Source organism: Geotrypetes seraphini, chromosome 7, assembly GCF_902459505.1.
Source record: "Geotrypetes seraphini chromosome 7, aGeoSer1.1, whole genome shotgun sequence".
In the NCBI taxonomy this organism is placed as follows: domain Eukaryota; kingdom Metazoa; phylum Chordata; class Amphibia; order Gymnophiona; family Dermophiidae; genus Geotrypetes; species Geotrypetes seraphini.
The window spans coordinates 49337966-49365814 of record NC_047090.1 but is presented as its reverse complement, the minus strand read 5'-3'; the positions used below and the strand labels follow the sequence as shown (position 1 = coordinate 49365814).

Sequence of the window (27849 nt, the reverse complement as noted above, 5' to 3'; positions counted from 1 at the left end):
AAGATCAGATAGGCAAGTAACATTCAATTTAGGGTCCAAGGTTAAATCCTAAATAATACATGCTTACTTTGCATTGTGCAGGTATTAAGAAGAGGCAAAGGAAAAGTGTAGGCATTTGATAGGACTTAGAAACACTTTTCTTGACACCATCAATTGAATTCTCAAATGATAGTGAAATCTAAAATGACACCCATTAATTTTATAGATGTTCCCAAATTGAAATGAGATTAATTTATAATTAAATTCTGATATGCCATTTGTTGTGGGGGGGATACAATAGCATGAATTTCTTTTTGTCCATATTAAACTTTAAACAATGTGATTTGATCCATTCTTCCACAGCATTAACATAACATTTTTAACCTAAAATCTGATACAATATCCATTATAGGAATCTCCAAACCGAGATCATCTACATAAATGTAGAAGCTTACTCCCAACTCCCCCAATTTTTACCTAAGGGAGATAATACATTGAAAATATGGAAGACAGCAGAGAACCTGAAGGGAGATATAATTGAAGTCTACAAAATCCTGAGTAGAGCAGGTACAAGTGGATCAATCACTCCGTCATTACAAAGACTAGGGGGCACTCGATGAAGTTATAGGGAAATACTTTTAAAACCGATAGGAGGAAATTTTTTTTTCACTCGGGAATAGTTAAGCTCTGGAACGCGTTGCCAAAGGTTGTGGTAAGAGCGGATAGCATAGCTGGTTTTAAGAAAGGTTTGGACAAGTTCCTGGAGGAAAAGTCCATAGTCTGTTATTGAGAAAGACACGGTGAAGCCACTGCTTGCCCTGTATCGGTAGCATGGAATATTGCTACACTTTGGGTTTTGGCCAGGTACTAGTGACCTGGATTGGCCACCATGAGAATGGGCTACTGGGCTTGATGGACCATTGGTCTGACCAAGTAAGGCTATTCTTATTCTATTTATTTAGTTATTTATTTAGTCTGTTCTCCCAAAGAGCCCAGAATGGGTTACCGGAGTACATTCATATTATGGTTAGGACAAATCTTAGTGAGACATAGACTTTAAAGCATTTACAGCATGGACAAGGGTTTAGATTACAGCAATTACAGTATAGATATAACATTTAGACTTACAAATACAGACTTAGGCCCTGATTCTGTATAGAACGCCCAGGAGAGGTGTCCTTTACAGAATCGGTCCTACACTAAACCCCGATTCTGTAACCGGCGTCCATGGTACAGACGCCGGTTAGAGAATCGGGTTAAATTAGACGCGGCCGCTATACTTATGGCAGCAAGGGATCTCCCTGCTGCAATAAGTATAGCGGTCGCGGCCGCCTGTCCCATCGCCGACAGGAGGATGCCCAGTCCTCCTGTCGGAACCCCCCTGGAACCCCTTTCCCCCCAAACTGGTAATCGCGGGCAGGAGGATGCCCAGTCCTCCTGCCGGAAAGCCCGACGACCCTCCCCCCCCAAACTAACCTTTACATGTTGGTTGGCTTGACGGGTCTTGCTGCCATCCAGCCGACGGGCCCGCCTCGTGGAAATGAGACGGGCCCGCCCCTTCCCGGCCCATCCCCGCTAAATCTAAGGCCTGATTGGCCCAGGCTCTAGAAGCCTGGACCAATAAGACCTTAGGCATAGCGGGTCCGCCCATCCCCACTAATCCTAAGGCCTGATTGGCCCAGGTGCAGTGTCGGCTGTACCGGTGAGGAGGTGAGAGGCAAAGATTGCAGCTCTCTCATTACTCCTTTTCTTTTAGTGTGGCATTTAGAAAATCTATGAAGACTGAACTATTTGGCAAATATTTTGATTAATTAACTGTGCTTATACCGTGTAAACTTGTATTTTAATTTTTGTTAACCATACAGAACCGCGAGGTAGCTGCGGTATCTAACAAGTTTTGTTATGTTATGTTAGCTGATGTTACCCTCTGTCTTCACTGCCCCAAAAATGATGGTTGCTACAGAAAAATTGTAGTTGGGCCAAATTGACATTGATGACACTGTTGCATAGAAGAACCAGAATTGCCATAAACACCTCAATGTTTTGTGTGTGCAAACCAGCAGCTATCCATAAAGTTCAAAAAGAGTGATTAACTATAAGATGTTTGTTACTTGAGAATGTTCTTCATTTCTTTAGAGTATATGTGCTTGTGTTGGGGAGTGTTAACTCACAATGCACACTACTATTTGAGGTGATTACCCAAAGTCTATAGTGAAAACACTCCAAACACATACTCACTGGGGAAAACACTTGATAAATCAAGAGCTTGTTTCTCTCCTGATAGGGAGAGTAAAAAAAGAGACCTCAGTAACCATATCAGGTGCCATGTTCTTAAGCACCAAAACAACTACTAGTTTCTTTATCACTCATTGGTCTTCTTTTAAAAACTGCAGAAAATTTTTTTTACTGTACTTATATTTCTTCTTTATCTTATTAAACCTTTTCTGCTCATGACATAATTATTTGTTATGTTGAAATGTGTTATTCAATTCATCTTAAAAAAATCACCAAGGAAGAACACTTATCTTTCTGTATTCCAGCAATGCCACCATTTCACTCACAGGTTGGCTTCTTCGGGGGTTGGTGCTCAAATATTCATTGTGCTCCTACAAACAAAAAATGTAGTTGCCTATGTAATCAAAAATGCATAAAACAGGTTACAATGGATTTGATACAGGGCATCATGGAAAAATCATTGTCAGATTTCATATTGTGCTCCAGTTCATCCCAACCTTTTTATGTGTTTGACTGTTTTATTTTATTCTTTGCAGAAAATACAGACCTTAATGTAGATGAGAAGGCTGCCCTGATTGTAAACACGAAGTCTCCTATCTCCTTCCTTAGTAAGCTGGGACAGACTATTTCACGCAAACGCACACCAAAGGTACAGCATTGCTATTTCAGCCATCTCCCTTTTGTGTAAACAGGCACATTTTGGAGTTGATGTCTTTTCTTTTTGCATAGTCATGTTGGACATTCCTCACTCATCTTGCAGATGCACATGTCTCTTGAACATATAGGCCCTGATTCTGCAAAGTGCCTCTGATTGTAGGCAGCTGTAGGCGTCCTAAAGCTGTCTAATCGGCCAATCGGAAGGCACGTTTTCTAAAAAAAATGCTCCTCAGACAGGCCGCCTATATTGAAAGCACCTGTAGGGAGCCTAGAGAAGCCTACAAGCCCACCTAAGCTTGCCTAAGGCTAGTCTTAAGCAAGCCTAGGCGGCAAGGATCTCCCTGCCGCGATTAGTATAGCGTCCGCGGCTACAGCCGCAAGTCTCCCCTCCCCAACCCCCCCCCGACAAAAGCGGCAGGAGGGTGCCCAACCCCACCTGCCGACAAAATCCATGATCACCGGCAGGAAGGTGTTCAACCCTTCCTGCCGACAGAACCCGCCCCCTTGATGATCGCGACAGGAGAGTACCCAACCCTTCCTGCCAGATCCCTCAACGGCCCCCCCCCCCGGAAGGTCACCAGCAGGAGGGTGCCCAACTCCTCCTGCCGGACCACTCAACGGCCCCCCTAAGATCGCCGGCAGGAGGGTTCCCAACCCCCTCCTGCCAGACCCCCCTTCAATGAAAACCCAACACAGCAGAACCCCCCCCTTGGGCTTACCTGCAAGTTGACTGGACGGCTCCTCGTACCATCTGGCCAGCAGGCCCACCTCTGTCCAAATGAGGAAGGCCCGCCCCTCCACTGCCCAACCCACAGGATCCTAGGGCCTGATTGGCCCAAGCGCCTAAGACCACTCCTATAGCAGGGAAAATACATAAGTCATGGTCCACAACTCCGCAGAAGCCTATGGAGGAGAAGGAAGAGACCGACTCTATACAAGATCAATGAAAGAAATTATAAATGAAACCAAAGATGATACGTCTGAAATCAAAAGCAATCTGGCATCGTTGAAGTTAGATTTCAACCAGTTCAAAGTATGGATGGATGTTCTGGAATCCAAACAAACTGGCGCACAGGCCTCCATTTTGACCCTGCAAAAGCAAGTAAAGAACGTGGCTCAATTCGAGAAAGAACTTGAGGATACCAATCTGCGATCCAGATGTAATAATCTGAGGATCCTAGGCATCCCGGAGGGACAGGAAGGCTCAGATGCTGCTAAATAAATGGAATCCTTTATCCCTAAGCTTTTGGATATACTGTACAGATTACAAAGGACTTTGAACTGGACAGAGCCCATTGAATTCCTCCCTTCAGCCCAGCTAATGCGAAATATTCAAGGCCTATGATAATTCATTTTCTTCATTATAGCCAACTGACCAAAGTCATACAGAAAGTGAAGGTCAAATCTCCACTTAAGCTTGATGCTCATAATATTGCTTGCCTTTCGCCCTCGCCTCAGAAATTTCACTGATCCCAAGCTACTCTCTGACTTTCTGGAAGAATTTCAGCTAACAAGCATTGATTTGGTCTGACTTTTGGTCGATAATTGCTGCCGCTGAGAACTTACCAGCTTATTCCCTTGCCTGCGATACCTGGCCGCATGGCACTCAAGTTTGTTTTCTTTTCACGTGAAGGACATTTACAGAGACTGCTCCTCTGGGGTACAGCGCCGATTGAATTCACTGGGGACAGCACGCCAATTTGCTCATCATCGACAGGAGACCGGGTGGGTTTGCACTCTAACCAACAATTAGCTTCCGCTTCCGGTCCACCTCCATGAAGGTGGAACCTCCTGCCTTGTTTCCTGTCCAGGGATATAATTTAAATGCTGTATATGTTTCTTTGCTTTTATGCTGCATACTTTCATACACATTCTATGCTATGTAAGTATCATTGAATTGTTGTGGTCTTGCTGGGGTAAATGGGTGTTTTTGTTGTTGAAGTTTAATATGTTTCAACCTGTATTGCAGGAACTGTGATAACACTGCACTTGTGCACACTCTACCCACGGGGTTTTTCTGTTTTCAGTCCTCTTTTGGATTGAACAATTTGGTTCATCTAGATGTCATCTGGTTCATCCAGTTTTCTGTTAGTCACTGCTTGATTTCTTTAGCTTATGTGGTTGCTCTATATTTGCTATCATTCACTTCAGGTCATAGTTTCAAAATATCAGGATGTTGAAAATAGTATCCTTAAATGTCAAGGGATTTAATAATCCTATAAAACGTAAGAAGATTTTGGACTATGTCTAAAAAAGTCCCCCGACCATAGTGTGTTTTCAAGAAACCCATTTGAATACTTCTGAATCAGTTAAATTAAAGACCAAATGGTCATTGCCTCGTCTGCCTTACATAGAAACATGATGGCAGATAAAGGCCAAATGGCCCATCTAGTCTGCCCATCCACAGTAATCATTATCTCTTTCTCTCTCTGAGAGATCCCAAGTGCCTATCCAGGCCCTCTTGAATTCAGACACAGCCTCTGTTTCCACCACCACCACGCATCTACCACCCTTTCCATAAAAAAGTATTTCCTCAGATTACTCCGGAGCCTATCACCTCTTAACTTCATTCTATGCTCTCTCATTGCAGAGTTTCCTTTCAAATGAAAGAGATACGACTCATGCACATTTATATTACGTAGGTATTTAAACGACTCTGTCATATCTCCCCTCTCCTGCTTTTCCTCCAAAGTATAAGATTGAGATCTTTAAGTCTGTCCCCATACACCTTAGCACCAGTAATTTTTGTAGAGATTGACCAGTGATGAATTTCAAATTTGCTGATTAAATCAGGAGGCAACTTTGTTTTTCTTCATACAGGACAAAAAAGAAAAGGATCTGGAAAGTGCAGGAAAGCGACGAAAAACAAGCCAGTCAGAGGATGTAAGTACCAACTATAAAAATTGTGCAACGCTCAAAGAAATAACTATTGTTTCCACTATTGTTGCCAGCCATCCTAACAGAGCTCTAAGGCAGTGGTCTCAAACTCAGACCCTTTGCAGAGCCACATTTTGGATTTGTAGGTACTTGGAGGGCCTCAGAAAAAATAGTTAATGTCTTATTAAAGAAATGACCATTTTGCATCAGGTAAAACTCTTTATAGTTTATAAATCTTTCCTGTTGGCTAAGTCTTAATAATAATATTGTAATTTATAGCTAAAGAGACATATAATTAAGAAACTGTTTTATTTTACTTTTATGATTAGGACAAACATACTGAGGGCCTCAAATAGTACCTGGCGGGCCGCGGGTTTGAGACCACTGCTCTAAGGGGAAGATTCTCAAATGTTCATGGTAAAATCCGAAGGGTAGTGGTTGTGGACAGTACTGTAACGATTTTAAAAAGGCAGGACATTCTTTAAAAAACAGCACATGCAAATGAGGTTCGCGGAAGGTTGCTAAATTTGCATGTGCCTATTACTGGTGATAGTAATTGGCACATGAGCAGAATAAATGCACAATAAAACCCCCACCCAAATCGAAGATCGGCAGGAGGGATGCATGCCCACTCCCTCCCACCACCATGAAGCAACCCCCCCCGGCAGCGGGAGAGATGCCCATGCCCTCCTGCCACCACGCAACAACCCTCGCCCCCCCTCCCCCTGAGCAATAGGAGAGATGCCCACTCTCTTCATCGCCATGCAACACTCCCCTCACCCAAGCAGTGGGAGAGATGCCACTCCCGCTGCAATGCAACCCTCCGACACCCCTTGGCAGCAGAAGAGATGCCCAAACCCTTCTGCCGCCATGCAACAACCATCGATACCCCCACAGCAGTAGGAGAGATGCCCATTCCCTCCCGCCGCAATGTAACAACCCATGACACCACCTCCCGGCAGCAGTAATAATAATAGCATTATTTATGTTCAAATATATTTTATTGAGCTCATGAAAAACAGCAAACAACGAGACAAATCAAACTGCAGATATGCTCACATTTTTTGGTATAAACATTCCAAAATCCCCATCCCCCCCACCAAACCACCCCACCCCCCCCCCCTCCCCAACCCCCCCCCCCCCGGGAGGTCCTCCTTCAAAGCGCAACAAAGGCAAACAGAAAAGAATCCAGGGAAACAGGCATACCAGATACTTTAGAAAAGACAAAAACAAAGAGTCAACAATTAAGCAAACGGCTGCGAGCCACAGGAGTCATAGTAGTCCAAAATGGTTCCCAGACACATTGGAAGGTACGGCCTGGGAGAGAGGAAAAGTCCTGCACATCACGCCGCTCCCACATCGGGAGAGTAATCATCCGGCAACGCCAAATGGAGTAGTCTGGTGCATCTCCCTCAAGCCATTTCAGTAAAATACACTTCAGGGCCACAAGGACAGTCCACTTAAGGAAAGCAGCAGCCCCCCTCGTACGAGGGCAATAATGAGGGATAGCTCCAAACAGTAATAAGGGCGAGCGTTGAATCGAAATGCTCCAAATATGTTCCACAAATGTAAAAACAGCATGCCAAAAAGCCTGGATGTGAGAACAAGTCCAAAACATATGACCCAGGCCCGCGTCAGGAGCCAGGCAGCGGAGACAGGTAGCAGTCTCGCGAAAACTCGAGAGATACGCCCTCCTGGGAGAAATGTACAAGCGAAAAATCAACTTATAGTGTTGCTCCCAAAAGGTAGTATATTTTCTAAAGGCAGGTAACCTACGGACTGCCTGGAGAAGCACATCATCAGGCAAGTCAATTGCAAGGTTACGGGCCCAAGCTTCCCGTAAAGCGGTAAAATCAAACATGGGGGACTCATCTTTCAAATGGCGATGAAGGAATTTAAGGGGAACAGAAAGTTGGGAACCAATGGTGAATGCCGTGGAGAGCAACTCGTGGCAAGAGGCCTGTAAAAATCTAGAGGGCAGAGAATAAAGGTAATGATGAACTTGCATATAGGCAAAGTAATCAGTGGGCGGGAGACCAAATTCATCTCTTAGTCATGCAAAGGATTTAATTTTACCGTCATCATCAACCAGGTGAAACACAAAATGAATGCCCCTTGTTTCCCACCGAGCAAAACTCAACCCATCAACCCCAGGTAAAAAGGAGGGATTAAAACGGATAGGCAAAAAAGGAGAGACTGAAGCAGAGAGAGAGTGAAATTTACAGACCCAGCGCCAAACCTTCCGTAAGGGACGATGTAGCACCTTCGTTGAAAGAGACTCAGGCAAAGGGGAGGGAAGCGAGTGAAAATAAGCACTAAAATGAATAAAGCGAAAACAATGAAGTTCCAAGTGAGTAGGAGTGAAGATAGAAGTCCCTCTGAAAAAATCATTGATATGGCGCATTCCACAACCAATGGTCAGATAGCGAAGATTCAAGATACCCAGACCACCCTTGTACCACGGAGCCGCCGCTCGGCTGTAAGGGAGACAGGGCCTCTTTCCGCGCCAAAGAAATCTTTGGACTAAACGTTCTAATCTGCGTTCATCCCGAGAAGTCAGATATAGAGGAAGGACCTGGAAAACATAGAGCCAACAAGGAGCATATTATACAGGTGTACACAGCCCAAAAGCGAAAAGGGTAGGGTTCCCCAGAGCTGCAACTTGTTCTGGAGAGCTTGGAACAATGGCTCCACGTTCAGTCGATATAAAGTGGATAAATCTGAAGGAAGGAGGACTCCTAAATATTTCAAAGAAGAATCAGCCCAACCAAGGGGGAACACCCCCCTCCAAGTGCGACGAAGGTCGGGGGAGGAAGGCAAAGCAAAGGACTTATCCAAATTAAGTGAAAGACCAGAGTAAAAACCAAACTCAGAAAGAAGATCTAACGCACTAGGTAGGGACACTTCAGGTCTAGTGAGGATTAAGAACAAATCATCAGCAAAGGCAAGTGTCTTCAACTCAGTCCCCCCAACACGAAGACCCTGAACAGCAGCAAACCCCCTAAGAGTACAAAGCAACGACTCCAAAGCAATCAGAAAAAGTAAGGGGGAAAGGGGGCAGCCCTGCCGAGTATCCCGAAAAATAGGAAAAGAATCAGTCCGGGTCCCATTAATCAAGAAAGAAGCCCTCGGGTTGCTATAGAGCAGTGGTGTCCAAACTTTTTTCAAAGAGGGCCAGACTTGATGAAGTGAACATGCGCGAGGGCCGACCATTTTGCCTGACATTTAAAATTAAGTACAAATGAACTATTTTATGTAAACTTTATTGCAAACGATTTGAATTACAATTCTAAACAGTAGTAAAGGAAAAACAATCAGCGCATACAAAGTGATCAAATAAATAAGAATTGCAAGCTGAACACTAAGCTAGGAACATTACTAGAAAAGATACAAAAATTAAAAAATAAAGTGCAGCGCAAAAAAACATGTCTATCACACATCAAATGAATATAGCAGTAAGGCCCAAAAGTCCCTAGAAACAGGATAAGGAAGGACGCACTGTTATCGGAGGTCCCGGCGCCGCCCCTCCCCTTCTACCTCTCGGCACTGCTTTCTGGACTTTTATTTATTACATTATATACATATATATGGAATTATATGAAGCAACAGGGTTTTATGGATAAAATTGCACTTACTAAAACAGGAAGTAGACCTCCTCGGTCAACTCTACATGGGGCTACAGGTGGCTGCGTGGTGAGAGAACATAAGAACATAAGAACATAAGAAGTTGCCTCCGCTGAGGCAGACCAGAGGTCCATCTCGCCCAGCGGTCCGCTCCCGCGGCGGCCCATCAGGCCCATTGCCTGAGCAATGGTCCCAGACTATCCCTATAACCTACCGCTATTCTTATCTGTACCCTTCAATTCCTTTATCCTCTAGGAACCTATCCAAACCTTCTTTGAAGCCTTGTAACGTGCTCCGGCCTATCACAGCCTCCGGGAGCGCGTTCCATGTGTCCACCACCCTCTGGGTGAAAAAGAACTTTCTGGCATTTGTTTTAAACCTGTCTCCTTTTAATTTTTCCGAGTGCCCCCTTGTACTTGTGGTTCCCCGTAATCTGAAAAATCTGTCCCTGTCTACTTTTTCTATACCCTTCAGGATCTTGAAGGTTTCTATCATGTCTCCTCTAAGTCTCCGCTTTTCCAGGGAGAACAGCCCCAGCTTTTTCAGTCTGTCAGTATATGAGAGGTTTTCCATACCTCTTATCAGTTTAGTTGCTCTTCTCTGGACTCCCTCAAGTACCGCCATGTCTTTTTTGAGGTACGGCGACCAATATTGGACACAGTACTCCAGATGCGGTCGCACCATTGCACGATACAGTGGCAGGATGACCTCCTTTGTCCTGGTCGTGATACCCTTCTTAATGATACCCAACATTTTGTTTGCTTTTCTTGAGGCTGTGGCGCACTGTGCCGATGCCTTTAAAGACGTGTCCACCATCACTCCCAGGTCTCTTTCAGGGTTACTTACCCCTAGCAGTGATCCTCCCATTTTGTAGCTGAACATCGGGTTCTTTTTCCCTACATGCATGACCTTGCATTTCCCTACATTAAAGTTCATTTGCCATTTTTTGGCCCATTCTTCTAGCGTCGTTAGGTCCCTTTGCAGATCTTCGCAGTCTTCCATGGTTTCAACCCTGCGGTAGAGTTTGGTGTCATCCGCAAATTTAATAACTTCGCAATTTGTTCCCGCCTCCAGGTCATTAATAAATATATTGAACAGGAGCGGTCCCAGCACCGACCCCTGCGGAACTCCGCTCGTGACCCCATGCCAGTCTGAGTAATGGCCCTTCACTCCAACCCTCTGTTTCCTGTCTGCCAGCCAGTTTTTGATCCATCGGTGGACCTCCCCTTGCACCCCGTGTCTCCACAGTTTTTTAAGCAATCTTTCGTGCGGTACCTTGTCAAAGGCTTTTTGAAAGTCAAGGTAAATGATGTCAATGGATTCTCCTTTATCCACCTGTCTATTTACTCCCTCAAAGAAGTACAATAAGTTTGTGAGGCATGACCTACCCTTGCAGAAGCCGTGCTGGCTCGTCTTTAGCTGTCCATTGTTTTCTATGTGTTCACAGATACTGTCCTTAATCAGTGCTTCCATCATTTTTCCCGGGACCGAGGTCAAGCTCACCGGCCTGTAGTTCCCTGGGTCCCCCCTTGAACCCTTCTTGAAGATGGGCGTGACATTTGCAATTTTCCAATCCTCCGGGATCTCTCCAGTCTTTAAGGATAGGTTACATATTTGTCGAAGTGGCTCTGCTATTACGTTCCTTAGTTCCTTTAGTACCCTTGGGTGAATGCCGTCCGGACCTGGCGATTTGTCGCTCTTTTCAAATCCTTCTGCATTCCCGCGTCGTAGGCGGCGCCAGGCACATAGAAAAGAGCGGGGGCGGGGATGTGCGATGGCTCAGACACAGAGAAAGACATTGATCAGCCGTGTCTCTGGGGTCCGTATGGAAGTAAAGGACGGAGTTATCGAATCGCATCAAGATAAAAGCCACCTAAACCTATATGTTCTAGAGAGCGAAACAAAAAGGACCAGGTGACACTATCAAAAGCTTTAGACGCATCCAGACTGACAAACAAAGCCGGAATACTATTGGAACTACAATGGGCGATAGCAAAGAGGACCTTACTAACATTACAAACCGATTGATGACCCCGGACAAACCCAACCTGGTCTTCATGAATAAGGTTGGGAAGATGAGGAGCTAAGCGATCAGCCAACATACGAGAGAGAAGCTTAAGATCCACGTTGATCAAAGAGATAGGACGATAGGAGCCAGGGTCATCGGCCGCCTTACCAGGCTTCAGTAATAAGGTAATAAGAGCCTCGTTAGCATAACGCGGAAACGAACCCTGAGCTATAGCAGCATTGAAATAAGCCAGTAAGGGACCACATACATGGGAAGAAAGAAGACGATAGAAGTCGCCCGAGAAACCAACCGGACCCGGGGCCTTACCCGAGCGAAGAGCTTTAATAGCGGTGTCCAATTCCGCTGCTCGAAACGGTCTATTAAGGGATGACACGACCGCCTCTGGCAAAACCGGAAGGCCCGAAGATTGAAGGTAGTCATTCAACAAATCTGGAGAAACTGAAGCGGGCTCATCATACAATTGATGAAAAAAATCAAAAAGGACAGCAGAGACGTCCGCCTGACTTGTCACCGTACCCCCACCCGGAGCCCTAAGGGACAAAATAGGTTTCTTGTAGGTTGCAGCCTTAACCAAACGTGCCATAATGCGCCCAGGCTTATTTCCAAAATGCTGAAAGCGATGTTTATATTAAGCCACCCATTTTTGAGAGGGAGAATGAAGTAGTGAATTGAAAGCCTCTTGAGTAGATAGATATCATTCTCTAGTCTCCTTGGAGGGGCGAGATTGGAAAGACCGCTTAGCAACCCGCAATGCCCGTTCCAGGACAATTATACCACCATGAATACGTTTATTGCGGGCGCTCAGAAAGGATATAATATGTCCCCGAAGTACAGTCTTGGCAGCTTCCCAAAATAAAATAGGATCATCCAGATGGGGAGCATTATTAGTAGCATAGTCCTCCCATTGGGCCAACAAAAAGGTTTGAAATTCCTTATCATGAGCGAGGTAAGACGGGAAGCGCCAAAGAGGCGCCCTGGAATACACAACATCTAGGTGAACATCCACCCAAATAGGAGCGTGATCAGAAATATTCAGAGGACCAATCTCGGTGGAAAGAACCGAAGAAAATAAAGTAGAAGAGAGAAAAATATAATCTATCCTAGACCAGGTATTATGGGCCCGAGAAAGGTGAGTATAATCCCTAACTTCAGGATGAAAGAGACGCCAAGGGTCAACCATCGATAAAGTATCACAAAAATCGGAGAGGAGACGACCCTTAGCTCCCAGGGAAGCAGAAGGGGAGCCAGACTTGTCCAAGGCTGGATCCAGTACCAAATTAAAGTCTCCCACTATAAGTAGCAGATCGCCAGAAAAACGGGAACAGAGACAAGTCAACCTACGCAGAAAGTCAGATTCCGACGAATTAGGGCCATAAACCACAAGTAAGCGGATCCTGGACGGAGCAGAGACAGAGGAGACTGCGGTGATAATCCATGTCGGAACGAATGATGTGAGCCGGAGGAACTTCAGCATGGCCACACTGACTGACCAGTTCAGGGTCCTGGGACGAAAGCTGGGTCGCGGTCTCCTCCTCTTGCGTGGTTCCTCCGCTAGGTCTTTCCCTGGTTTCGCCTTGTGGATCCTGGGTCTCGTCTGCCGACATCCGTCCGTGCAGCTGCTGGTCCTGGTCCTCCACCTTCCTATAGGCCTCATCGATGAATCTCTCGAGGTCCCTCACCTGGTCCACAATGGGGCCTGCTCCGTCTGTGTCCTTGGTTGACCAGCTCGTCTCCTCTGTGGTGCGCAGTCCCTCCAGTCCCTCCAGTTCCTGGACTCTGGCCCTCAAACTGCCGACCTCCATCCTCAGGCTTTCCAGTTCCTGACACCGACTGCATATGTACTCCCGCCTTCCCAAGGGGAGGTAGTCGTACATATTGCACTCTGTGCAGTATACCGGAAAGTACCTCTGGGATCCTGGGTCCTCCATCGCTCTCGTGAAGTGCTGGTGTGCTCCTGCTGTGGGTAAGAGAGAGAGAAAAGAGAAAAAGAAAAAAGAAGAGAAAAGAAGTGAATTACTTGGCATTTCTGGCTCCCTCGCAAAGGCGCTCTCGCTAAGGCGAGCGCCTTTGCCGCTCGCCTTCGCTGCTCGCCGAACGGCTGCGCGCCGTTGGCTCCTCCCCTTTTATGGGGGGAGTTAGTCTGGTGACGTCGGGGGGTAGGCGGAGCTAACTCTCGCCTCTTCCCCTCTCCGTGTACCGTCTGCCTCTCTCCCGGTCTGCTCCGCTACTCAGTTCCTCTCTCCGCTCCACTCACCGCCCTCTCTGTCCTCTCTCCGCTTCACTGCCTCCTCCGCTCTGTCTCCACTCTCTCCTCCGCTGCCTGCTCCCTCCTCTCTTGCCCTGCTAGCCCTCTCTCCGGTTCGTTCTCCTCCCTGCACCGGCCTCGCTGTCTCCTCCGCTCTGCCCTCTGCTAGCGCTCTCCTCTAGCCGCACGTAGCCACGTGCTCACCAGGCTCAGCTCGCCCTGCAACTCCTTGGCTGGCCCAGCACTGTGGATTCCTTCATTGGCTCCTCCCCTTTTATGGGGGGAGTTAGTCTGGTGATGTCGGGGGGTAGGCGAAGCTAACTCTCGCCTCTTCCCCTCTCCGTGTACCGTCTGCCTCTCTCCCGGTCTGCTCCGCTACTCAGTTCCTCTCTCCGCTCCACTCGCCGCCCTCTCTGTCCTCTCTCCGCTTCACTGCCTCCTCCGCTCTGTCTCCACTCTCTCCTCCGCTGCCTGCTCCCTCCTCTCTTGCCCTGCTAGCCCTCTCTCCGGTTCGTTCTCCTCCCTGCACCGGCCTCGCTGTCTCCTCCGCTCTGCCCTCTGCTAGCGCTCTCCTCTAGCCGCACGTAGCCACGTGCTCACCAGGCTCAGCTCGCCCTGCAACTCCTTGGCTGGCCCAGCGCTGTGGATTCCTTTGTTGGCTCCTCCCCTTTTATGGGGGGAGTTAGTCTGGTGATGTCGGGGGGTAGGCGGAGCTAACTCTCGCCTCTTCCCCTCTCCGTGTACCGTCTGCCTCTCTCCCGGTCTGCTCCGCTACTCAGTTCCTCTCTCCGCTCCACTCGCCGCCCTCTCTGTCCTCTCTCCGCTTCACTGCCTCCTCCGCTCTGCCTCCACTCTCTCCTCCGCTGCCTGCTCCCTCCTCTCTCGCCCTGTTAGCCCTCTCTCCGGTTCGTTCTCCTCCCTGCACCGGCCTCGCTGTCTCCTCCGCTCTGCCCTCTGCTAGCGCTCTCCTCTAGCCGCACGTAGCCACGTTGCGCATTGACCAACTAGAAACGGACACAGGGCAGCTCCGGTCAGAGAATCGACGCTTGAACACGGTCTGTTGACAGCTGGAGGAGAAAGTCAACAACCTAGAAAACCGCAGTCAGTGGAACAATTTAAGACTTGTTGGGCTGCTAGAGACAGTCTTGGGATAAGGATCTGTGGGGTCTGCTGGAGTACTGGCTATTTAACCACCTGGATCTACCCCGTGATGCAGGCCCCTTCAGAGTGGAGCGGGCTCATCGCTTTGTGGTTCAACGGGATGTTGAACCAGTGGCTCCGTGCTGTTATATTTAGACTCTTGAACTACGCTCATAAGGAAATGATATTTTGAGCGCTACGCTCTAGGAAGCAGCTGAACTATCAGCCTCATAAAGTTTTATGTTTTCAAGATTATTCAAACGTTGTGGTGAATCAGCGGAATGCTTTTACTCCCATCTGTTCACGACTTGCTCAAGCCATCAATCCGGATGATTGCGTTATTATATCCGGTGAAACTGCGCTTGAATCAGGGCACACATTTCTTCTCTGCGCCTTCTGACGCCCTCCAATTTATTTCGGCTCACCACCTTCTGCTGGTTGAACGGCCCCAGGGAGCAGAGGGATGATCTGCATGGGACAGTATTACTCTCCCTATACTTCTTTATTTGGCTTGTGGCTGGAAGTGCTTTACACTGGTGATGGCTTCTTGGACTTTGGGCCCTTAGGGGCCAAGCCATGGATCTTTCCTGCTGCCAATTTGGCCCCTGCTTTTGGTTTGCCCTCTTTTCCCCTATTGCAATCCTCCTTTGGTTGGCTTTTGAGTATGCCTCTCATGTATTGTTTTTCCATTGTATGGTTGGGTTTGGTGTTTGTGTAGTGGGAGGAGAGTGGCTGCCTGTATGGATAGGGTTGGTTAGCTTCAGATATTTCTTTGTCAGCAGGCACCGCTGGTTTGTGGGTGTCGGGGTTTGAGGGGTCTTGGCTTCTCTGCCCTGGCGTCATCCTATGACTCCTAATCTGCTATACCTCAGGGGCTCTCAGGGCTCACTTCTGGGTTCTGTTTAGAGTCAGGTTGGGGGGTGCTGGCTGTGTGTGTGTTTGGCTGTGGGATGCTAGGATTCTGGGCTTGTTCAGAAAATTTCTGATGTGTGTGGTAGGGAGGAGAGTGTATGTTTGGGATGGGGCCAGCTGGACAGGCTTTGTACCTGTTATGGGGACTGGGAAGCACTAGGTCTCTTTGGTCAGGGGGCTTCCAAGTTCTTTCTTGTTAAGGCTGGCTAGGCATGGATTTGGCTATATCTGCAATTACTTTTTCCTTCCCTCATTCTGTAGGTCCCAGGTTACTTTCTTGCCCTGCCATTTTGGGTCTTGTGGAACTGTTCCTGTTGGTTGAATTTCTTTTTGGTTAATTGATATTACATACCATTTTCTTGTGACAGTCAGGTTTGGGGTGGGGGTGTGAGATGTAGGGATGCCCCTGGCCACTATGTTAGTTTATGGTTGAGGAATGGGGGAAGTTTTTGGGCTGGAGGAAGGGGGTGGAGATGCTGGGTTTGGTTGGAGTGGGGAATGTTGGTGGGGTTTGGATGGGAGGTGACTGGGATCTAGCTTGCTATAGCATGTGGAGGATCTGGGACACATTTGAGGATATTTTTATGGGCTTTGATGGGGACTGGTGGCTGGGACGGTTCCCATCTTTTGGTTGGTTCTTTTCAACGGGCTTTGTGCTTTTTCTTGCTCTAGTAGGGAACTGGCTTTAAAACTCATTACTTGGAATGTGGGGGGGGGATTTCTTCGCCAATGAAATGTAAAAAGATTTTGCAGTGCCTGAATAGACATAAGGCTTCTATAGCCTTTTTACATGAAACACACCTGACTACGCAGGAACATGCTAAGCTACTTACTTGGTAGGTTGATGATTTCATAGAAGCCCCGGCCCTTCATAGAAAGGCAAAGAACATTATCCTTTTTTGTAAATCTTTAGTAGTTGAGAAGTTGCATGTCCATGTGAATCCTGAATCCTGGGGGGGGGGGGGGGGGGGGGGGGGCAGGCCTTAATCCGACAATTAAGGCCTGCCACTACAAAAAATTCCTAGATAGAACACTCGCCTTCCAGGCAGGCAAATGGAACGATTGGCTGGGTAAAATTATCACGCATTCCTCATCCTACCTTAATTTTAGAAAAACTGTAAAAATGAATCTGTTTAATTGAATTGTAAACTAAGAATTTTTTAAAATAAACTTCCTTTTCTTCCTTTCTGTAAGCTTGTATGTGATGTCTTTGTATTATGACCACTTCAGTTTGTTCAGCTCCTTTCGTTGTAAACTGCCTCGAATCATCATGGCTTATATTTGATAACTATATAGTGTAAAATCTTCGCTGATTGGCCAGCACATCTTGTTGTATTCGATGACTATATATTGTGACTCCTTCACTGTTGTCCAGCTCCTTTTGTTGTAAACTGCCTTGAATCTTCATGGCTAATATTTGATAATAATGTAGTGTAAACTCTTCGCTGATTGTCCAGCACATCTTGTTGTAAACCGCCTCGAACTTTCATGGCTTTGGGCAGGAATTATACTCATTGTTCAAGAGCGCATAACACCCATTTCTATAATGATTATATTCTTTGCTCGGATACGCTGTTCCCAAAGGTTCAGGAGGCAGGTATTGGTCTCACTGAGATCTCGGACCATGCCTTCACTTGGGTTATGTTCATCTTGTTGCCTGAGTTATCGTATAGCTCGCAATGGAGATTTCCACTGGATTTATATCATGATGTCAAATTCAAGGAGCATATTCAGGGTTGCTGGAATTCTTACCAGCTCACCAACGCACAACATAGGGAGATTCCGACTCTGTTTTGGGAAATTGCAAAAGCAGTATTGAGAGGGGAAATTATCCAACCATAAAAAGAGAACTCGGGATAGAGCTGTTTTGCGATTGGAAAAACAGTTTTAAAGCCAGTTCAGCCTATTGAATCGATTTGATTTGATTTGATTTTCCTGCCCAAGTGGGTGTTTTCCCCCCCCCAAACATCCTGTTAGGTTTATTTTATAGCCTCTTCACCCCTTTTATAGTCTCTTCACCCCCTTTGCCCTCTCCTACCCATACTGGCGCTGTGGTGTAAACAAAATAAAAAAGACATTTCCTCTCTCTGTTAGATCCTAGCTCACGTTAGCGGTCTAACACCACCTCTGGCAGGATGCATATTTCAAATCTGACATATTGTAATCACAAAATAGTACTAACCATCCATCTTCCATCTCTGTCCTCCCCTTCCATTTCCCTTCCCTCCCCCAGAGGTCTGGCATCTTTCCTTTTTTTCGTCTCCATCCCCAGATCCACCTTTTCTCAACTACCCTTTCATCCTTCATCTCTCCCTCCTTCCCCACCACCCCTGGGTCCACCATCTCTCCCTTTCTCTTCCCAACTACCCTCCTATCCAATATCTCTATCCCCCTCCACACCATCCCTTGTGTCCAACTTCTCTCCCTTTCTGTTCCTTCCCTCCCTAAATCCCATTTTCCACCATCTCTCTCCCTCCCTCTTCTCTGTTTTTAGACCCATTATTTCTTCCCCCCAAAGTCCGGGATATGCATGTCTCTTTGAACTCCCCTTCCCTCCCTCCCTTCCTCCATGAAGGCCTGCATCGTCCCCCCTGAACACCTGCATCCCACCCCCGAAGGCCTGCCTATCCCCTCTGAAAGCCTGTACCCCATTCCTGAAGTCCTGTCCCCACTGAAGGCCTGTTATCCCTGAAGGCCTGCACCACTCCCCCTGAAGGCCTGTCCTGCCCCCTTCCCCCAGAAGGCCTCAATGTTCCCCCCCCCGACTTCCCGTACATCCATGTATCTAATGCCAGCAGCACAGTAGCCTGCAGAGAGAATCGCCGGTACTTTAGCGATCCTTGCAGGTTGCCATAGGCCTCTGGAGCTGTGTTCCCTCTGCTGCGGTCCCACCTGACCCTTCCCCCTCGCCCTTTAAAGCAGGAGCGGCAGTGGCCTGCCAGCAAGAGGCAGCGCTGCCGATCCTGCTTTAGGGAGTGAGGGAGGAGGGTCAGTCACTGAATTGAGAGGCCAATTTTTTTTTTAAAATCAATTCAAATTGATTCACCCGAAGTGAATCGGTTAATCGATTTGAATCGGGCAGCACTAGACTGAACCCATTGATTCATGATATAATCTCTAATCCTGACATTGTAGAGGTGGATATTGGGGCCTCTTCCTTTAAAATAGCTGCTTTTGCGAATGATCTCTCATCCTCTTGACTAATCCCAGATTGTCGCTTCCTACCTTGTTGGAAAGTTTTACTGAATATGGTGATTTCGTTGGGTTATACTCAATATGGACAAGTTGGAGGCTTTGGCTACAGATGATACCTTACGTAGATAGTGGGGTCCAGCCTTTCCCTTGCAATGGGTGGACAGTCAATTCAAATATTTGGGTATCCGCTTAACATCCTATCCTCAATTCCTGTACAGAGCCAATGTTCCTGCTTTACTTACTTATATGACGAGCAGTTGCTGAAGTGGCAGACGTTGTCTTTGGGGGGTCGTGTTGCTTTATTTAAAATGCTACTCTTTCCTAAGTAGTTTTATACTTTTCATATGCTTCCCCTGGGGCTTATGAATGGAGGTTGACGGAAATTGCGGACAGCTCTTATTCGATTTTGTTGGGCTGGGAAGAAGCCGAAATTATCTTTTGAAACGTTGTTGGGACCGGGAATGGGAGGCGGATTGGGACTTCCTGATCTTCGTATTTATAGTTGGGCCTGTTTGTTACGACATATGAGGGATTGGGTTCTTGAGGATGATCTGTTTACTCCTCTATCCTATGAATGGGCCTTTTTACATCCCTTTCATCTCTTATATCTTCTACATGTCCCCAGGTCACGGCTGCTGGTTCATTTGCGGTATAATTCCCTTTTGAGTCCCCTGAGGTTAGTTTGGGGTTGATTTGCTAAAGCTTTGGATTTAAAATCCCCATGCTACTGACCTTTTGCCTATTCAGGACAATGGAGATTTATTTATTTATTCAATTTTCTATACCGTTCTCCCAAGGGAGCTCAGAATGGTTTACATTAATTTATTCAGGTACTCAAGCATTTTGTCCCTGGCATGACGTCTGAGATCTTTCATAGCTTGGGGACGCGGGATATTTCTTGTATAGCCCATGTGTTGGATGTGGCGGGGAAGATTTGGGGGCTCCCTGACCTTTCTATCATGGTGGAGGGTGGTCCGGGGGCTTTGTATGGTTATATACAGTTGGCACAGTATGTGACCCATTTACGGAGATCGGGTCTCTCCTGTGGAGTAAGGCCTTTTTCACCCAGTGTGAGGATCTTTCTCTTTCGGTATCACTTCTGCATCACTGGTAGTGGCAATTGCTCCCGCCCCGCACATATGTTGGGCTCCTGCAGAAATGGAGTGCGGAACTGGGGATCCCAATTTTGCTTCCTGATTATAGTCAAGCACTTCATCGCTTGCCTAGAAGTCTCACGGGTTCTGTGTGGAGGGAGTATACCTATAGAGTATTACATAGGGCCTATTTCACGCAAGTACAGTAAAACCTTGGATTGCAAGTAACTTGGTTTGCAAGTGTTTTGCAAGACAAGCAAAACATTTTATTAAATTTTAACTTGATATACAAGCAGTGTCTTGCAATACAAGTACATACAGTATACACACATCACAACTGAGCTGATGGTTCTTCTCTCTCTGACGCTGCGGGAGTGTAGTGACTGTTCTAAATGAGCAAGATCTTGCCATACAAGTATGTATAGTATTTTGTATTAAAGTTTTTGGGTTGTGGAAAGAATCATCTGAGTTTCCATTATTTCCTATGGGGAAATTTGCTTTGATATTATAATAATAATAATAATAACAGTTTATATACCGCAATACCGTTAAGTTCTATGCGGTTTACAAAAGATTATTGGGGTACAAGTTGAGTTGACGTACAAGTTGAATTAACTTAAAGGATGTGGGGAACAATTGGGAGAAAGGGCAAGAGAGGGGAAAGAGGGAAGTGGGTCAGCTGTCTAGGTCTTTCGGGAATAGGTGGGTTTTGAGGCGTTTCCTGAATATCTCATAAGTGGTGGGCAATAGGAGTTGTTCTAGGTCTTTACCCCATAGAGCAGCCTGATGTGAGAGAAGATGCTCATGGTGTTTTTTTAGTTTGCATCCTCTAACCGGGGGAGAAACGAAGTGCGAGTGGGAGCTTCTCTTGTGTTTGTTGACTGAGAAGGAGAATAGGTCAGTGATGTATTTAGGGGTTAGATTGTAGAAAACTTTAAAACAGAGGCAGGCGAACTTAAACTTTACACGAGCTTCCATCGGCAACCAGTGTAGCTGTTTGAAGTATGGCGTCACGTGATCGAACTTCTTTAGACCGAAGATTAGTCTGACCGCAGTGTTTTGCACTAGTTGCAATCGTCACATATTCTTTTGATATGAGTGCTTTGGATTACAAGCATACTTCTGTAACGAATTATGCTTGCAAATCAAGGTTTTACTGTACAAGCTTTTCATGCAGGCATAGAAACATAGAAACATAGAAAGATGACGGCAGAAAAGGGCCAAGGCCCATCAAGTCTGCCCACTCTATAGACCCTCCCCTTAATATTATACAATGTTTTATCCTGACCCACTTAGGGATCCCACATGGGCGTCCCATTTATTCTTAAAATCTGGCACGCTGCTGGCCTCGATTACCTGTACTGGAAGCTTGTTCCATTGATCAATCACTCGCTCCGTGAAGAAATACTTCCTGGTGTCGCCGTGAAATTTTCCGCCCTTGAGTTTGAGCGGGTGCCCCCTTGTGGTTGAGGGGCCTCTGAGAAGGAAAATGTTATCTTCCACTTCTATACGTCCGGTGACGTATTTAAACGTTTCAATCATGTCTCCCCTCTCCCTGCGTTCCTCGAGAGTGTAGAGCTGCAAATTGTTTAGTCTTGCTTCGTACGAGAGACCTTTAAGCCCTGAGACCATTCTGGTGGCCATCCTTTGGACCGACTCGACCCTCTGCATGTCTTTGCGATAATGTGGCCTCCAGAATTGCACGCAGTATTCCAGATGAGGTCTCACCATGGTCCTGTATAATGGCATTATGACTGCAGGCTTTCTGCTGACGAAACTTCTACGGATGCAACCCAGCATCTGTCTTGCCCTTGAGGAAGCCTTCTCCACCTGATTGGCAGATTTCATGTCTGCACTAATGATTACTCCTAAATCTCGTTCTGCTGAAGTCCTGGTCAAGGTCTCCCCGTTCAAGGTATAAGTTCTGCATGGGTTTCTGCTACCCAGATGCATGACCTTACACTTTCCAGCATTGAAGCCCAGCTGCCAGGTTGAGGACCAGCATTCCAATGTACGCAGGTCCTGCGCCATAATATCTTGTAGATTGTCCTCGCTTACCATATTACATAGTTTGGCGTCGTCAGCGAATAATGTTACTTTACCTTGAAGCCCTTGAGTCAGATCTCCTATGAATATGTTGAAGAGGAGTGGACCCAAGACTGAGCATAGTACCCTCTCCTACCTGTGTCAAGTTACCCAGGGTCTCAATACGTTTTCCCATGCTTTTTGGCACTGTCCCCTCATTTAGTCTTTCTGATCTGCCATCTTCTCTTATTTGGGCTCCTTGTGGGATAGTCCAGTGGTAGGATCCCCAAAGAGGGCGATATTTGGTAAGGTGGGTGCGTGCGGGGTCTATGGTCAGGAGCGGCGCCTTTTATTTCAGAAGGCCTGCATGGTGGACCATAAGTGTATTATGCAGTATTGGGTGCAGGCAGAACCTCCTATTTTTTGGCATTGGAGGAACCAATTTTACCGTGTACTTTTGTTTGAGGTTTGGGAGGTTCATCGATCTTCTAGGCGTACTCACCTCTTTTTGCAAATTTGGGACCCATACCTTCAATCTCTCTCCCCTAGAGCTAGGAGTTTGATTTTCAATGATTTACGTTGAGCTTTTCTGTTGCCTTCACTGTTTACCATGACCTGGCTGCCCGTGTCACCTTCCATCCGGGGGTGAGGAGGTAAATGAGGGGGATGGGGTCTGTTACATTATTTACAAATCGAAGGAATGATGGTGTTTCAAGGCTTGTATGGAGTGAAACCCTCAGAGTTGTTACTTTTCTTAGTGATTGTTTGTTTCATTTGTATTGTTTACATTGATATGTTCTTTTTGTTGTACACTTTCTTCCTTCAATAAAAATCATTTCAACATAAAATACCGAGACAGCCATCTAAGAAGGGAGGGATTTAAAAAGGTATCGGGGAGGGGAAAGGGGGATGGATGATTAAAATACCGAGGCAGCCATCGAAGGAGGGAGGAATTTAAAAAGATTCCGGGGGGGGGGGGGGGGGTGGTAATGATTAAAAAAGGTACGGGGAGGTGTAAAAAATTGTTAGTTGGCTGGGATGGATCCCTCCTGTCCTGGCCTACCACTAAACCACCGGGGGGGGGGGGGAGAGGGGCAGGGTACAGAGCCTGGCAGGGAGAGGGGCTGGCTGCATAGCCTGATAGAACAGGGAGGGAAGAGGGTTGGGTGCAGAGCTTGGCAGGAAATGAGGCTTGGTTCAGAGCCTGGCAGGGAGGGGGGCGGGGACAGGGTGCAGAGCCTGATAATGAGTGTGACGTAAGGTTGTAACTAGAGAATGACACGGTGGCGGTTACCCGCAGCTAGCTGCGTTTAGCCGCGGGTAACCCGCCAAAACGGGGAAGAAAAAATAGTGGCCTCTGCGGGACGGGGACAAGGCCATTCACCGCCCCGTGGAGCGGTGAATGGACTTGTCCCCGCAGTGAGGCAATCAAGATTGCGCGGTCCCCGCCATCTCCCTCCCTCCACCTCACCTTTGAATTGGAAGAGCACCGCCGGTTGAATTTCTGCCGGTCCGCGCAAAGAAAAAAAAAAAAAAAGCCTCTCCTTTTCTCCTGCTCTTATCGCCATGCTGCAGCTACTAAAGCCGACAGGAAGTCTATCCGACGTCAATTCTGACGTCGGAGAGGACGTTCTGGGCCAGCCAATAACTGCCTGGCTGGCCCAGAACGTCCTCTCCGACTTCAGAATTGAGTCGGAAAGAAGACTTCCGGCTTTAGCAGCTGCAGCATGGCGGTAAGAGAAGGGAAAAAGGACGGAGGCTTTTTTTTTTTTTTTTTTGAGCGGCAGGGAGGCAGCAGGCTGGCTTTGGCTAGGTAGGGAGAAAGGTAGGCAGGCAGGCAGGCTTCAGGGGTGGGGGTGGGACAAAGTGTGGAAGGCAGTGAGAGGGACATAGGAAGGAGGCACTAGGGCAGGGGTGTCCAATGTCGGTCCTCGAGGGTCGCAGTCCAGTCAGATTTTCAGGATTTCCCCAATGAATATACATGAGGTCTATTTGCATGCACTGCTTTCATTGTATGCTAATAGATCTCATGCATATTCATTGGGGAAATCCTGAAAACCCGACTGGATTGCGGCCCTCGAGGACTGACATTGGACACCCTGCACTAGGGGCACTAAAGACATGGGAAGGAGGCACTGGGGGCACTAAAGACAGGAAGGGGCACTAAGGACATGGGAAGGAGGCACTGGGGGCACTAAAGACATGGGAAGGAGGCACTGGGGGCACTAAAGACAGGAAGGGGCACTAAGGACATGGGAAGGAGGCACTGGGGGCACTAAAGACAGGAAGGGGCACTAAGGACATGGGAAGGAGGCACTGGGGAACTAAAGACATGGGGAGGAGGCACTGGGGGCACTAAAGACAGGAAGAGGCACTAAGGACATGGGAAGGAGGCACTGGGGGCTCTAAAGACAGGAAGGGGCACTAAGGACATGGGAAGGAGGCACTGGGGGCACTAAAGACATGGGAAGGAGGCACTGGGGGCACTAAAGACAGGAAGGGGCACTAAGGACATGGGAAGGAGGCACTGGGGGCACTAAAGACATGGGAAGGAGGCACTGGGGGCACTAAAGACAGGAAGGGGCACTAAGGACATGGGAAGGAGGCACTGGGGGCACTAAAGACAGGAAGGGGCACTAAGGACATGGGAAGGAGGCACTGGGGAACTAAAGACATGGGGAGGAGGCACTGGGGGCACTAAAGACAGGAAGAGGCACTAAGGACATGGGAAGGAGGCACTGGGGGCACTAAAGACATGGGAAGGAGGCACTGGGGGCTCTAAAGACAGGAAGGGGCACTAAGGACATGGGAAGGAAGCACTGGGGCACTAAAGACATGGGAAGGAGGCACTGGGGGCACTAAAGACAGGAAGGGGCACTAAGGACATGGGAAGGAAGCACTGGGGCACTAAAGACATGGGAAGGAGGCAGCTGCAGCATGGCGGTAAGAGAAGGGAAAAAGGACGGAGGCTTTTTTTTTTTTTTTTTGAGCGGCAGGGAGGCAGCAGGCTGGCTTTGGCTAGGTAGGGAGAAAGGTAGGCAGGCAGGCAGGCTTCAGGGGTGGGGGTGGGACAAAGTGTGGAAGGCAGTGAGAGGGACATAGGAAGGAGGCACTAGGGCAGGGGTGTCCAATGTCGGTCCTCGAGGGTCGCAGTCCAGTCAGATTTTCAGGATTTCCCCAATGAATATACATGAGGTCTATTTGCATGCACTGCTTTCATTGTATGCTAATAGATCTCATGCATATTCATTGGGGAAATCCTGAAAACCCGACTGGATTGCGGCCCTCGAGGACTGACATTGGACACCCTGCACTAGGGGCACTAAAGACATGGGAAGGAGGCACTGGGGGCACTAAAGACAGGAAGGGGCACTAAGGACATGGGAAGGAGGCACTGGGGGCACTAAAGACATGGGAAGGAGGCACTGGGGGCACTAAAGACAGGAAGGGGCACTAAGGACATGGGAAGGAGGCACTGGGGGCACTAAAGACATGGGAAGGAGGCACTGGGGGCACTAAAGACAGGAAGGGGCACTAAGGACATGGGAAGGAGGCACCAGGGGCACTAAAGACATGGGAAGGAGGCATCGGGGGCACTAAGGACATAGGAAGGAAAGAGGGAGGGAATAGAAAGGGACAGTTCTTGGGCCTGAGTGCAGAAAGAAAGAAATGAAAGAAAGGATACACAGACAGAAGGAAACGCAATGAAATCAATCACCAGACAGCAAAGGTAGGAAAATGATTTTATTTTCAATTTAGTGATCAAAATGTGTCAGTTTTGAGAATTTATATCTGCTGTCTATATTTTGCACTATATTTGTCTATTTTTCTATAGTTACTGAGGTGACTGAGCTTGCGGAGATGGGGCGGAAACAGGGTTTTAAAATTTTTGTCCTAGTAGTTTGCCTGTCCACAAAATAATTCTTTTATTTCTGCCAGTCCACAGGTATAAAAAGGTTGAAAACCACTGATGTAGAGTATGCCAGCTTTCTTTTTCGCCAAGCCGCGCTCGCGTTGATCAATCTTCTCCTCTCTTGCAACTTCCTGTTTCCGGTTGCGTCAGAGGAGAATATTGAACAAATGAGCACCCGCACATGCGGCTGGGCGAAAAAGAAAGCCGGCATACTCTACATCTAAGGTGAGATGGAGGGAGGGAGATGGCGGAACACTGCAGTCGGTCGGGTGTCTGCTGTTTTTGTATCACTGCCTGCCTGCGCTCATGTTCCAGATCCTCCTGCATTTTTAGTGTGCACAATTGACCTGATTTGAGCTATAGGTGAACATGGAGGACACGTCATTGAAAGGGAGGTCAAGTTAATTGATTTATTTTATGTTCGGTTTTTACTACAGGGCAGAGGCACTGAAACAGATTCTCAGTGCAGTAGTAGTAGTGGCAGAACTCTCTTCTGTCTTCATGGTGTTTCACAGTACTGAGGCTTATATGGATGCTGCGGGGACGGTGACGGGGCGGTGAATGGGATGGCAGGGGCGGTGAATGGGATGGCAGTGGCGGTGAAAGGGATGGCGGTGACGGGGCGGTGAAGGGAAAGGCGGTGACGGGGAGGTGCAGAGGATGGTGGGCCAGGGACGGTGCAGTGACGGGGACAGATTTTTTCCCTGTGTCATTCTCTAGTTGTAACCCTATACTTCTACTAAGACTAAGGGGTCCTTTTATTAAGGTAAGAACATAAGGTGTGTATTTAGTGTGTGCTATTCTGTAGTGCATGCTACATCAGTTAGCGTACCTTAATAAAAGGATCCCTAAGTATCTTAAGAACAAATTTGGCCTGTGACTTACGGTATTTTCTTACAGAAAAATACTACCTCCTCATGCTAAATATCGGTATACAGATGTTGAAGCTGAAAAGACTAGCATATAAAATTTCTTTTAAACTGGAAGTAGTAACATATGCTAAGAAACGTGGAAACAGTGTAGCGGTTGAGCTACCTCCAACTGAAAAAATGATAAGAGTGGAGGAAACAGGAGGATAGAATACTTGGTATTATCAAGAAAGGTATTACAACCAGAACGAAAGAAGTTATCCTGCCGTTGTATCAGGCGATGGTGCGCCCGCATCTGGAATACTGCGTCCAATATTGGTCGCCGTACCTTAAGAAGGATATGGCGATACTCGAGAGGGTTCAAAAAAGAGTGACGCGATTGATAAAAGGTATGGAAAACCTTTCATATGCTTAAAGATTAGAGAAACTGGGGCTCTTTTCCCTGGAAAAGAGGAGGCTTAGAGGGGACATGATAGAGACTGACAAGATCATGAAGGGCATAGAGAAAGTAGAGAGGGACAGATTCTTCAAACTTTCGAAAACTACAAGAACGAGAGGGCATTCGGAAAAATTGAGAGGGGACAGATTCAGAACCAATGCTAGGAAGTTCTTCTTCACCCAAAGGGTGGTAGATACCTGGAATGCGCTTCCAGAGGGTGTGATAGGACAGAGTACGGTATTGGGGTTCAAGAAGGGATTAGACAATTTCCTGAAGGAAAAGGGGATAAAAGGGTATGGATAGAGGATTACTATACAGGTCCTGGACCTGATGGGCTGCCGCTTGAGCGGACTGCTGGGCACGAAGGACCTCTGGTCTGACCCAGCAAAGGCACTGCTTATGTTCTTATGTTCACTTTACATGTGAATGCTGCAAAGTGGCCACAATTAGACATGGACATGAAAGAATAATGGCTTCTCAGTTTCTACAAAAATGATATTTGAAGCCAAACTCGTTGCTATAGAGAAAGGCATTCAGGATTTTACTGGGTCACCATTATGGTGCTACAAATTTATAAGGCGTTGTGTGTGGCCTTGCTATGCGCACCAAAACTAGA

General features: G+C 47.3%; 1 protein-coding gene across 17 annotated transcripts in view; it reads left to right on the top strand.

The window, feature by feature from the left end:
- MICAL3 (microtubule associated monooxygenase, calponin and LIM domain containing 3) overlaps positions 1 to 27849 on the top strand; it is a 711269-nt gene that overhangs the window by 284936 nt on the left and 398484 nt on the right. For all 17 annotated transcript variants that reach the window (XM_033950898.1, XM_033950894.1, XM_033950891.1 and 14 more), the window contains 2 exons: positions 2751 to 2863; positions 5692 to 5754. In XM_033950898.1, coding sequence (XP_033806789.1) covers positions 2751 to 2863; positions 5692 to 5754 — 176 coding nt within the window. The remainder of the gene's footprint in view (positions 1 to 2750; positions 2864 to 5691; positions 5755 to 27849) is intronic.